General features: G+C 35.7%; 1 protein-coding gene across 1 annotated transcript in view; it reads left to right on the plus strand.

The window, feature by feature from the left end:
• rell1 (RELT like 1) overlaps window positions 1-14,387 on the plus strand; it is a 28,725-nt gene that overhangs the window by 10,518 nt on the left and 3,820 nt on the right. The window contains exons 3-5 of the mRNA XM_048185272.1: window positions 3,443-3,517; window positions 6,951-7,002; window positions 13,952-14,197. Of these exons, the coding sequence (XP_048041229.1) occupies window positions 3,443-3,517; window positions 6,951-7,002; window positions 13,952-14,197 (373 nt within the window). The remainder of the gene's footprint in view (window positions 1-3,442; window positions 3,518-6,950; window positions 7,003-13,951; window positions 14,198-14,387) is intronic.

Here is a 14,387-nt window from a genome sequence, read left to right on the forward strand (position 1 = left end):
TCAGACATTCTTTACTTAAGAAGAAAGGTGACGAAATGTCATGGAAAAGAAAAACTCTTGAAATGTAGCCCCTTCTGTTAAGCCTCTTCTAACACACTTACTCTCATCTTATTTTGTCTCATAAAAAAATATTCATCTTCTCATTATTTTGACATGTCTGTGATGGTATCGTAAGTATTCACAGTAATCAGTTTTAGTACCGTCAATTTTAAATTGGAGAATAGCCAATGCTTAATACGCCACTCTATGTTTCTTCCTCATCTTAGGGAGGTTTTACTTGCCACAGGCCACAGTTGTCTTACTGATGTCATTTAGCCTTATTTTATAAAGCTTCTTTGAAACAATATGTATTGTAAAATGTGCTGGACAAACTAGTTTCATTTTTCTAAGAAAATGTGCGTAACAGTCATGACTTGCTTTATGCTTTATGGTTAAAGGGTTAGTTCACCCAAAAATGAAATTTATGTCATTAATTACTCTCATGTTGTTCCAAACCTGTAAGACCTTTGTTCGTCTTCGGAAAACAAATTAAGATATTTTTGATGACATCCGAGAGGTATCTGAACCACACATAGGCAGCAATGTCATTGCACTTTTCAAGGCCCAGAAAGGTAGTAAAGACATTGTTAAAATAGTCCACGTGACTACAGTGGTTCAACCTTAATGTTATGAAGCGACAAGAATACTTTTTGTGCGCAAAAACAAAAATAATGACTTTATTCAACAATTCCTTCTCTTCCATGTCAGTCTCCTATGCGGTTGATGTAGTAAACACAGTGCAGCACTTCCGGGTTCTGCGTCAGAACTTGTCCTGCCTAAGACACGTCATACATGCTAGAGAACAAAGATTTGTTTTTAACAACTATTTGAAGAGCACTTGACAAACCTTGCAGTTAAGAACTGGGCTGGCCACAGTAATGCAAATTCTATTGTATTGTTCTCTGTGTTCACCTTTATGTTTACTAATGTTCGTAACCAGTTTTTGTCTGTGCGTTGTTTAAAACTGTATGTTTGTGTATGTACACTGCTGCTATGGTGGTGTCTACGTGGCATTTTTGCTCCAGGAAACTAGCCAACATTCTTTTCTTATCATCCACATTTAAGCTAAAGGATCAACCATGTTATTTTTCAAATTATATATATATTTTTTTTATATATGTATTTATTTATTTTAAAATGCAGGTCTAGATGTATTGTTTGCTGCTTTTCTAGGAATGTTCATGTGGCATTGTCTGAATTCTAGGAAATTTAAAAGTGTGTGTGGACTTGTTCAACCTGACACAACCCTCTTTCTCTCTCTTTGTTTGTCTTCAAATCTTTGGATCCACCCATATCCCATTGCATGTGATACGGCACTAGATATGTTGCATTTTTTTAAGTTGAAGTATAATATATAAATATATATCATACTTCAACTTAAAAAAATGTAAAGCACGGAAATTAAATTTAGAAATGTTGCTAAGTGAAATAAAATAAGTTCAAGCTGAAGTACTAAATTACTAAAACGGACATTTTTTTTTCTCCCAATTAACAAAAACACTTTACAATAAGGTTTTCTTTTAACATTAGTTAACTACATTAGTTAACATGAACTAACAATTAAAAATACATCTACAGCATTTAATCTTAATTAACGTTAATCTCAACATTTACTAATACATTATTTAAAATCAAAAAATATATCTGTTAAAGAGATAGTTCACCTTAAAATGAAAATTAAGTCACCATTTACTCACCCTGCTGTTGTTTTAATGTGTATGCCTTTCTTTCTTTTATGGACCACAAAAGGAGATTTAAAAAAAAAATTAAATAAAAATGTCCCACTCGCGCTTGTCCATATAATGGCAGTGAATAGCAACCAGCACCAAGCTTTTTAACAAAGACCCAAAAGTACCACAGAATAATCCCATGTGACAGGTGTCATATATTTTAAATGTTCTGTGGGAATACAAAATGAAATCTAATGTGTTATTTAACAAAAATCCTGACCTCGGTCGTTGGTCTTTAGTGCACGGCTATGCGACATGCTCGTTCGTGTGACTCGGTTAGCATTGCAGTTCACTCCGTTTCTCCCAGAAAAAGCAAACAAGTTGTGAAAAATCAAGATTAACAAAAACGTGCGAGTAAATTATGGTTAAGTTTTCATTTTAGGGTGAACTATCCATTTAACATTAGTTTATGCACTGTGAACTAACATGAACATGAATACTTTTATTAACTAATATTAACAAAGATTAATAAATGCTGTAAAAATGTATTGCTCATTTTTAGTTTATGTAAGTTAATGTACTAACGAATGTTAACTGAGACCTTATTGTAAAGTGTTACCGTTTTAGTTTTGGTTAATGATATCAACACTGAGTCAAGTGCTTTGTCTAGAATGTTTTTTTTTTTTTTTTTTTTTTTTTTTTTTTTTTACATCAATTACATTTTTTTCTTTCAGTACATTTCCTCTTGAATGTTTTTACAGAATATCTTTGTTTAAAGATATTGAGAGTAATTAGAGCCACTCACTGTTTTCCCACGAGCCTCCCATGAGATCTTCAGGCCTAGTGATTTGATTTGTAGATGGATTTACAATAACTGTGGCTCTGATTTAGAGAGAAACTGAAATGCAGCATTGGGGTGATCATTGTGGGTGTAATTTTGGCTTTTTTGTTGTTAGTAAAGTTAGACTGTCCCTTATACTTATTTTGCCATTTTTGTATGGAAATTATTTAGCTGTAGATTAACACATGCAAAAACTAACAAAAACAGAAAGCAGATTAGTAGTCGTAAACTTTATATGACTCCAGAACTACATATTTCTCCGTCTGATCCCCAGCTGTGAGCGCAAATCCAACACAGGAAGTCTGATCTTTTCAAACAGGGGTCCATGACTTCAGGAAGGACATGGGTGGTGTGTTTTCTGTAAGCGGCCTCCTCTGAGCAGTAGTTTTGCAGAAATACCCTTCCATCTCCAGATGCCTTTATGAAACCTTTCACGAGTCAACAGACCATATTTATTGTTAGTATTGTAAATATTAGTGTTTTCTGCTTTCATACGCAAGTCCTTTTTAGTAATACTGTGTCAGCAAAAATAATTTCATACCACCTGCATATTGAGTGTCATGAAATAACAAACACTAATAACAGTTGGTTTGTGATGACAGTTTGAGATAAAGGCTGTTAAACCAGCACACTTTCTTTGGATGTTTTGTGTAGCTTCAGTAGTTGCATTTTTTTGTTTTGGTTCTGCATAACACTAAACAAGCTGGGTGGTTTATTGTTTGTTTTTGTTTTTCAAAAATGCACATCACTTTTACTTTATCAGTTTATTATTTTTTTCTAACAAAGGCAAGTTGACTAATATTCAATAGAATAAAGTGTTATTCTTCTATTTTTTAACACAACCCATCTCTCTCTCTCTCTCTCTCTCTCTCTCTCTCTCTCTCTCTTCCAGATCTAAATGACACCTTCAGTGATTCCAACGCTGACACGGTGGGCCAAATCGTTCACTACATCATGAAAAATGAAGGTAAGGTGAATGAATGTGGGGATAAAGATGAGTTTAGATACCACAATACTTTCTAATAATGGTCACATGACCAGTTTGACAAACTCTGGTAAAGATTAGACCAAGGTCTGTCAGAACGAATAACATGTCTTTGTAGGTTTGAATGCGCTGAGGAAAATATGAGGCATGGTAACCAGTCAGTCACATCGATTGTGATGTAGCATTGATTGTGACGGAGCATAAACAATCCTCAGCTGACTTCAGAGCAGTGAATCAACATGAGGTCACACCAGACAACATGTTCTCATATCAGCTGCATTGAGTGTGTCTCCAGGCTGATTCAGATACCTTCAGCTGATTCAACTGACTGCACAATCTACTTAGTAATAAATAGAATACTTTAGAATTTTGGAAAAAAAAAAAAAAAAAAAAAAAAAAAAAAAGAGTAAGAAATAAGTAAGGGATAATGCATTGCTAGCTGTGCATTAAACCATTTTAATGCACAACATGGAGGCAAAGTGCATTATCCTGCTTATACCATGGTCATTTGCCAGCTTTATGTATTATGGGTTTAAATTAAGACAGTGCTGATCAAGCATGTTAAGAAACACATGTTCATGTTTCAGGCTTTGTAAACCAGTCGTGAGTTTGTTCAGCTTGATTTCTTGGTCCTGTTCACACCTGGTATTAAAATGTGTTTTGGTCAATCGGATCACAAGTGGATGACGCCAAATAAAATATGTATGTTGTCTGACCCCTCCAGCGTGAGTGTTTTTTTGTTTTTTAAGGCGACCATTATTTAGAACGTATCACTTTATGGTTTCCATGGTGACGCGTCATCGCTTGTTACGTGACACACCGCAGCGCTGTATGACTGATGATCTGCTTTTATTTCATTTTTCCTTTTTTATTCAAAATATTCACAAATTTGTTAACAATAGCATGAAATATCTGATATTCCGATTGCCAAATATGTGCAAGTGGATGTGTTTTGCTGTTTAAACACCTTTATAACGATCATGTTAGATGAGCTATATGCTCGACGGTGGGCGCCGCCATGTTAGTTTGCGCCGCACAGAGAATCGGATCTGTTGGATTTACAACACGTGAATTCATCCACTTCTCCCGAAATACATGAAAGTAAGTGAGTCGGTGAACTGGGGAAGAATAAAGTAAGCTTTAAAGTTACTTTCACAATGTGTATCTGATATGAATAAAACGTGTTGTCTAATTATAATGGGAAGGGTTATTTCCGCTTCTATAGACATAATTGTGTATTTTACAAACTCTAAATATATTGTTTTGTTAGTATTCATGTGTATTTAAATGTCTGAAACCTAAAATAAACATTATTTGTTTGAAAACACTGCACAAATGTGATAAATGAAAAGTGCTGCGCGCGTCCGTCTCTGGTTTAGCGCCAGCCAAAGCTCTCACGCACATTTGAATTTGGCAGTTGATCACGTGATGCGCTGAACGTTTTAATCACACCAGTGTGATCGTACGCTCCTGGGGCCAGCCAAGACTGATCACACCAGTGTGATCGTACGCGTCAAAGTGTTAAAACATTTTGAGCTTGTCCACTTTCAATCACTTAGAGCTAGTCAAAAATGCATTCAACCAGATTGCTTTTGTAGTGTAGACTCTCATGTGGTTGGATGTGTTCGAACAACTACTACCCTCCGTCTGATCTAATGAGTAAACATGGGAAGCATGCTAGCCAGATGGATTTAAAGGTGCTAAAGAGGATGTTTTGTTTTATACATTTTTGCAATATTACTTGAAACTGTCTTTACTAACTGATAAAAGACTATTTATTAGGTGCACTGAAAGGAATAATATTAATATATATCATCTGTGCACAAGGTAGGGCCTTAAAAACATCAGCCAATCGTTTACGCGATCATCGCGTAAACGATTGGCCCTCTGGCTTGTCAGTCACTGCCGTGACGTTCCTTGTGAGAGACGAGCGCGACTGCGCGCTCCAGTAACTTTCCACACTCCACATGCGCCGCATGCAATGTTTTTGTCCGGAGACAGGAGTAACAACTGCAGATTATGAGTTACCTGCGGTGATTCCGACATAATGAATCCACTAACACAACACAGCGAATGCCGGTGGTAAACACTCGTGTTCCAATACGAGTGTTTACGAGTTTTGGGAGGTGTTCCTTCGAAGGAGGGGGGTTGTTCTTACGCATGCGCTCATTTCAAAAACTCAGTAACAGTCTTTGGATTCTCAGTCGACGAAAAAATCCTCTCTATCACCTTTAAACCTTGTCGACTGAAGACCCAAGTTTGGTTTGAAGATGAAAAACGTACCAAACACAATGTTCTCTGATTTCTAACACGCACTAACTGCGTTTGTTGTGGTCTTGTGGCTGTCAGAGCAGAAACGAAAGCTGATGCTCATTGACTTCGGTGCGTTCATTTTTAAAAAAGATCTGAAAAAGCTTTTACCCACCCATAGACCCTCCCATCGAAGAAATCAGGGCAGAAGTGGTTGAAAGTGGGCAAAAGAGACTGATTAAAACACCAGGAGTAAATGGGAATGTGTTTCCCTCGTCTACTTCTGATCCGATCAACCAAAACACGTCTTAATACCAGGTGTAAACAGGGCCCTTGATTGCGTAAAGGCCAAAAACTTTTGAAGGACACAAGGAAATTTCAGTTTTACATGAAATGGAAACCGTGATCTGAGAAACAAAAATAGCAGAACTATCATTTTAGTTGGCTTAGTCTATTTAGACCTGTTTAGAAAAAACATTAGTCATTCCATGGTAACTAATCACCAGCATTTCAAAATGTTTCTTTCCCCTGAGCGTGACATGTAGAGAGGAAGTGGTATTACTGCTGCTTGTATCTTGTGTTTGTGTGTTTCTTTCATATTTCACCTTCTCTACAGCTTGGTAACAATGCATGCACATTAACCTTTCAGAAACATCTAGTGGAAGAACACAATACATTTATCTTCTTAAAAATTATAAGTGGCTCTTCTGTAAACGGAAGGAACTGAGAGTTTTGTAAAATGCAAGGCACTTTCACTGCCAGTGGTTGCACAATTCAGGTGCCACCCTATGAAAATATTAACATTTTGAAGTTGATTGCCTTTTTGAAGACATTTAGTATGGCATCTCCATGTTGTCTTCACATTGATGCTTGTACTGATCTGGGGTTAACCCTAATTCTGCTGTTATCTAACAATAACTGTAAGTTCAATGATGTGAGTCAGCTGTAAAATGTGGCTTACACTATTTGTAATGTGTGTTTTGATGTCATGAAGCTACCCTGTGTCCACTAAGATTATGTGCTGCGGTTGCATCTGAAGGCAGTCAGCTGTTTTCATTAGTCAAAAGACTCCAGTCAAGCAAATGGTTCTGCATCTGAGGCTGCAGACTCTTACATGTTCTAATTTAGAAGTCATTTAATAAACTCTCTTATTCTCTTTCACTAGCCAACTCTGATGCACTCAAAGCCATGGTTCAGGAGAGTATAGACTCAGAGGGGTAAGTCCTCCTTTATGTCTTTCATATACTTGCAAAATACATGGATGCATACACATTGCTGCACGCAAGCATGTCTGTTTCACTATATTACTGAGGACATTGCGTAGACTTCCATTGATATAATGGTATAAGGGATATCGCCTAACCCAACCCCTAAACATCACAGAAACGTGCAAAAGACTAGATTTAAAAAAAAAGATGTTTTGGCCTATTTATAAGCCTTTTTAACTAGTGAGGACCAGTAAAATGTTCTCACTAGTCACTTGTAATAATATTTAACTATATAAGTAAGGACAATTAGGCCCGTACAAATAAAATTAAACAAGTGTACACACACACACACATGTACATACACACACACACACACACACATGACAGTGAGGTCAATAATTAAAAAGTGAATTTAAACTTTTTTTTTACTATAGTTTTATTTTGAATTTGCTTTTATGTTTTTAGTTTTAATGTTAATTTTAGTTTAATTTATAATAATTCTTTTTAGTAATAATTTGCTTTTTTCATTTTATTAGTTTTGATTGTTTTCATTTATTTGCTTTTTTTTTCTAATTTTTGTTTAGTTAAGTTTTTTTCAACTAATATTTATATTTTATTTTATTTCAAATTTATTTAATTTAACAGATGTTTTTAATTGTTTTAGTTAACTGATAATCCTGATTTAAACCTAAAAATGACATTAAAATCAAGTTTAAAGAAAAACAAATAAAATACATTTAAATTATTTATTTTTATCACTCAGTTTTTTATGCTGGTAATTTAATTCAATATGTGTTCAAAGTATTTTCAAGTCTTTTCCACTATCGGTCTCAGATGTTTTTTTTTTTACCTCATTTTATACAAATAAACAAACTTTTAAAGGCACAGTAGCATACTTTTAAAACAAGCATGAATGTTTTGCTAGTGAATGTGATCAAGTGAACTACATCTTTTGTAAAACAGTACCTCATCCCTCCAAAAGATGGTGCTGTCGCTTCTCAAATAACGGCGGCAGCAGCACAACAGGACAGATCTGCATTTAGGGACTGAGGTGGTTCTGTCTGTCTCATATGACACATTGTGGGGAAAATCACCACGAAGTGCAAAAAAAAAAAAAAAAATCAATCGCCGACAGTGCTGCAAGCCTGAAATAAGTTCCAGGTAGACTTTCAAAACCTCATATACAGAGGAGTCATGGAATAGAGGTCTGGGTGGAGCAATGGTCTCCACCCTGATACATATGTAAAAGAAATCAGTTTTATCATGCTCTGTTTTACCAGCATCATGACATCAGTTTATAGATGATGACAGTTCATTTACTTGGTACTATGACTACTGTCATCAAGATCATCTTTAATCTTATCACAGGATGAGATTAAAGATAAAAATTCACTTTTGTTTTTCTTACCTCAGCTATAATACAGCGTCTTCCTGAAACATTTCAAAATACATGAGTGAATGTTTATTCATCCTGAAATCATCTATTTTTTTCATTATGTAATTCGCATTCTTGCACATCAGTCCCTAGATTAAAGGGATGGTTCACTCATAAAAAATGAATGTTCTGTCATCATATACTCACTCTCATGTCATTCCAAACCTGTGCGCTTTTATTTATGCAGTGGAACAAAAAAGGAAATAAATGTCCTGGTTGCTTTTAAGCTTCAACAGTTTGAAAGGACCATGAAAGTATTTTAAAAGGGGTCCTACTGTAAATGTGTACTATAAGACTTCTAATTTTATATGATAGTCCTTTTTCATTGATAATCTTCCCCTCCAGTGAGCTTTTAAGAAAACTGCTGTAACAAGATCAGTGAGAGAACTGGAATGAATCATTTCGATAGGTTTAACCAATTCATTAAAAATGTTACACTTGTTTTCACAGATTTAAAAAAAAAATAATTTACTTTGAGTATGAAAAATACTACAATACTTGAGGCTTAGATCTCCATTCATTGTGATTACATTGACAAGCTCAACCAGAATATTCTTTAAAATGTCTGCTTTTGTGTTCCATGGAACAAAGAAAGTCATATGGGCTTGGGATAAGGACAGGGTATGGGTGTTAGTTTGAACAGGAATGTTATTAAATGATGACGGAATTCTCATTTTTGGGAAATCCCAAATTTCCTCCTCTAATGTTGTGTTTGTTTTTTTTAGTTGGTCTGAGCATTCATGTGAATACCAGATTTGGGTTGAACAATGAGGTCACTCTGCTTGAGTCTCACACGCCGTATAAGCAGTGTGAATTTGTGAATTTGCCTCCTCCAGTCAAGAATTATATTATTAAGACCGATATAAAGAGGAGCAGAGGATAGGGAAGGTGAAAGGTGTAGAGCCATGTACTGTAAAAGGAAAAATAATGAGTGGTGCTCAGAATGAAGTGTGATCGGGTGTTACTACTGAGGAGAGCACAGGGCATCAGGGTGTGGCTTATGTGCAGAGGGGTGGAGTTTGCCAATTTATCTTACTTGCATAATGTGTTTTGTCAGAATATACAGCTATTTATAAATAGTCATCAGTGGGGAAAGATGATTTCTGCTTACAGTGTTGGGGAAGCTATTTTAAAGCTAGCTTTGCAAGCTACAAGCTGCCCAATTTAGTGTAGTTCAAGACAAGCTACCCTTCTGAAAAAGTAGTTTGCTACATTTACTAGAGAAAGTAGCTAACTACTCTGAAGCTACTTAAAGGGGCAATATTTTATATGTACAGTTATTTGATTACAGTTTTCAAATTACAAATAACAATGTGTATACAGTTGCAATCAAGGATCAGTCGTAGAATTGGCCTGTACAGTCTTCAGATTGAAATCTCATTGAAAATAGCAGTGGTAACTTAGATATCAAAGACTATCAGTGATCTGAAAGCTTTTTCAAGAGAGGAATGGGCACTTTCCCCTCCATTTTTCATCAACTTTACATTCTTGGAATCACTCATGTGTATTAATAAGCTTTGTATAATAGTTTAGTGCCTTTGATAAATTGTTTCAATAAAATTTTGTTCTCAGCAGCAAAATGTCTTGCGGGTTAAGGGGGTTGAATAATTTTGATTGCAACTGTATATAAAGGATTGTATATGTATTATGCTTTTGTTATGAAATTAATATGAAAAGAAATGTAAAATCAGGATATTTCTCTCTGATCCACATGGAGATGCAGAGAAACACAATTTCCCACATACTCTGAAGAATAGAAACAAAAATTCCTCCATATGCAATGCGCTAATGCACAATTATTTTTATTTTATTTTAAAGGTGCCCTAGAATTCAATATTGAATTTATATTGGCATAGTTGAATAACAAGAGTTCAGTACATGGAAAAGACATACAGTGAGTCTCAAACTCCATTGTTTCCTCCTCCTTATATAAATCTCATTTGTTTAAAAGACCTCCGAAGGACAGGTGAATCTAAACATAACACCGACTGTTACGTAACAGTCGGGGTGTACGCCCCCAATATTTGCATATGCCAGCCCATGATCAAGCCATTAGACAAGGGCAGAACGTCTGGATGTGCACAGCTGAATCATCAGACTAGATAAGCAAGCAAGAACAATAGCGAAAAATGGCAGATGGAGCAATAATAACTGACATGATCCATGATAACATGATATTTTTAGTGATATTTGTGAATTGTCTATCTAAATGTTTCGTTAGCATGTTGCTAATGTACTGTTAAATGTGGTTAAAGTTACCATCGTTTCTTACTGTATTCACGGAGACAAGAGAGCCGTCGCTATTTTCATTTTTAAACACTTGCAGTCTGTATAATGCATAAACACAACTTCATTCTTTATAAATCTCTCCAACAGTGTGTAATGTTAGCTTTAGCCACACAGCATAGCCTCAAACTCATTCAGAATCAAATGTAATACATCCAAATAAATACCATACTTATAAAGATCCATTTTGAGGGTTATATTAGCTCTGTAAACTGTGTTTATGCTGTTCAAGGCAAGCGTGAGCTCCGGGGGAGGGGGAGCGGGAGATTTAAAGGGGCCGCAACCTATATATCGGTGCATAGTTAATGATGCCCCAAAATAGGCAGTTAAAAAAATGAATTAAAAAAAATCTATGGGGAATTTTGAGCTGAAACTTCACAGACACATTCAGGGGACACCTTAGACTTATATTACATCTTTTAAAAAGAAGTTCTAGGTCACCTTTAAAAACTCTAAAGGAGAGAAAAACAGAAAGAAGAGATCACATTTTTCTTGTCTATTGTTACATGTAAGCCCTTGATGCTACATCACTTTATTTTAAAATTAAAATTAATTGGACGAATGAGGATTCTAAAAGAAAATGTGCAGAACCCTAATGTACTGTGCAATAGTAAGGAATTCAAAAAGATAGAGATAGAGAAAAGCTAGAGATCGCTTATTAATAATGTATTGTAATGTATAATATGAGCGTGGAATCATGGGAGTTGTCGTCTTCACCTCCATAGCCAATGGAAAGCAAGGGACTTATGGATGAGCTAATGTATTAGGGGCCATTTACATGACACCGTTTTCAACTAAAAACGTAAAACTTTTAATTGTGGCTGTTCATTTACTCGACAACAGCATTTTGGGGGCCTTAAAATGCAAGCTTTTGAAAATGGGTTTTCAAAGTGCAAGTTTTTGAAAATGGTCTCCGTGTAAACAATAAAAACGAGAATCTGTGGAAACGTCATGCGCATGCATATCAGATGTTCGGTCTATAGTGTTTCATCGCCATCTAATGGCCAGGCAGCAGAATACAGCGTTTTTAGTCGTTTTTGTGTAAATGGGGATCGTTTTGACAATGGTGTTGTCTGTATGCAGAACTCAAAGGAAAACTTCTCCATTTTAAGCATATCGTTTTCGTGTAAACGTACCATTAAAGTTTTATTAACATTACTGTGGTAGGAAGCAGGGCGGGGCCGAGAGCCGTGGTAGCAGAACGAGGCACAATATATTAAAGCATCTCTGGTATTTTCATTGATTCTATGCAAGTAAAACCGGAAATTGAGGGTCTGACATGGATATGACGTCAATGACGTGGGACATTACATGGTTTAAAATTGTGGATTTCTCTGGAATTAAACATTGTTGGAAACATTTGGAATAATTTCCGTACAAAAGTCAACAAAATATATAATTTTTCTAGTGGTTTTTGGATATTTTTAACCAAAAATCTTACATATTGTGCCTTTAATGTTGTGGACATTTCAGCAAACTGTTTGCTTTGTTTATTCAGTTTAACAGCATTAAGTTCAAGGTACATGTCCAAAAACATGGTGTATTCTTGCAACGTCTTTACCTGCGGTACAGTGCTGTTTACAAGCTGTATGTTCCAGGATTGTTTTCAGTGGATTGTAGGTAAATATTCAACATTATTCAGACCAGCGCTCTTTTTCGTCTCTACCTTATAAATATATCTCTGTACTGTTTTACCACACCAAGCGTTTCAGTGCTTGAGTAAACAGTAAACAGGAGATCTCAAACTGATTTGGATTGTTCTACTTACCATTGTATGCATACATTGAAAAGAACATTTGCCAGTCAGGCATCCTAATATAGTGATGTAGCATTTCATTTCACTATAGGCTACTTGATTGAAGAAAATAGCTTGCTACTGAAAACACTACAAGCTATTAAGTAATAAGTAATAATAAGTAATAAGCTATTACTTGCAACTACTCCCCAGCACTGGTAGCTAGATGCTGTAGTTACGACATTTACCAGCAGGGGCTAACAGGACCATGGCAACCATTACAACCTTGACCCCCTAATAACTGCACTGAGGACTATTGATGTTTATAAATGGACAAACTGATCTCGCACTGTTTAGGTGTGGCTCTCCGTTGCCAAACACACTGAAAATAGTTCTGGTGTAGTGTGTGTGTTTGCATGTGTATCTCTTCCTCCTCTGTTCTTCATAGCCCCTCTTGCAGGTGGCAATTGAAGTATCTCTGTCCTGCTCTTCCTCTGCCTCTCGAGCGAGGCACGCGCACATATGCGCACAGAGCAGAACAACATCCCGCAGTGTAATGAAGACAGATAAGAGAAAATCTAGTGGTTTCCCTCGTTTTTTTAGTTGGCAGAGTGGAAGGACAAAATAAATAGAGGCAGAAGGAAAGAGGAAAAGACAGATAAAGCAGCAGGGGAGAGAATCAGCCTGTCTAAAATATCTGCTCCAGTTCTGCTGCATTTCAGCTAAAATATAATACCTGTGAAAGGTGAAGCTTTTTTTTTTTTCAGTGTTAAATGCATTCTTCTTTTCTGCTTTATTGTGTGGTAGAGCTCAGCAAATATATATTTTATATATAGATAGCTTAAATATTATATCTTAAGTATTGTAGTAACATACAAACATTGTGTGTGTGTGTGTGTGTGTATGTGTGTATATATATATATACTTTTATTTAGCAAGGAAGCCTTAAACCCACCAAAATAAATTAAAGACTTTAAATAAAGATTTCTATTTCAAATAAATTATTTTCTTTTAAATGTTCTATTCGTAAAATGAAAGCATATTAAGAATGATTTCTGAACGATCAAAAATTCAATGAAAATCCAGATTTGCCATCACAGAAATGTTTAATTTTAAAATATATAAATAATGAATCAAACTTACCCATTGTGATGCTGCTTTTACTGACATTTTAAACAGATGCTATAAAAATATGTAATAATATTAGTACTTATGACTCACGACACAAGGACTAAGATAATAACTCTTTGTTCAAACCTAAACTGTGCGTCCAAACAATAGCATAAATACAGTTATTTTGTTTAAATACTGTGTGAAAGTGTGCATTATGCTATGATACACATTTCAAATATTAGTATGCTTAGAAAAGTCAAGCACATTGTGGGCCACATCACCCAGCGCAGCGTTTTCTGCTGTACATACCAAATTTTGGCAAATGTAACTAGGTCGTCTTGGGTATTTCATGCAGTTAAGCTGATATTTTTCTGTTCAATTTTCTACAGTGGCCCTATGACACCAACCTCTCCAAACACACCTACCAGCCCAGAGAGCCCTGCACTACCGGTGTTGCCGCCCAGCACAGCCAAACACACCTGCAACCACCTGCACACCATTGGAGGAGTCGGAGGACAAAAGAATATCTGCAACCGCTGCAACCAGAAAAAATGGCCTCTGATGAGACGCTCGTCCAGCAAGAAATTTGACAGACGTAGTCACATAGGAGAGGTCACCGTGCTGTCTGTGGGCAGGTGTGTTTTGCATACAGAAACATGGTTATATATGCAGAATTACATACAAGGCATGAGTCCGTTTTAGTGACTCTAATAAATAACAGGTCTTCTTATGATGTATGTATATTTTTATACAATAAAGTAGATATTTATTGTGAATATTTCAGTCATGACAAATAAATAGTTTTAGCATGTTAATCGATATGAC

The sequence above is a fragment of the Megalobrama amblycephala genome, linkage group LG3, assembly GCF_018812025.1.
Source record: "Megalobrama amblycephala isolate DHTTF-2021 linkage group LG3, ASM1881202v1, whole genome shotgun sequence".
NCBI classification, from domain to species: Eukaryota; Metazoa; Chordata; class Actinopteri; order Cypriniformes; family Xenocyprididae; genus Megalobrama; species Megalobrama amblycephala.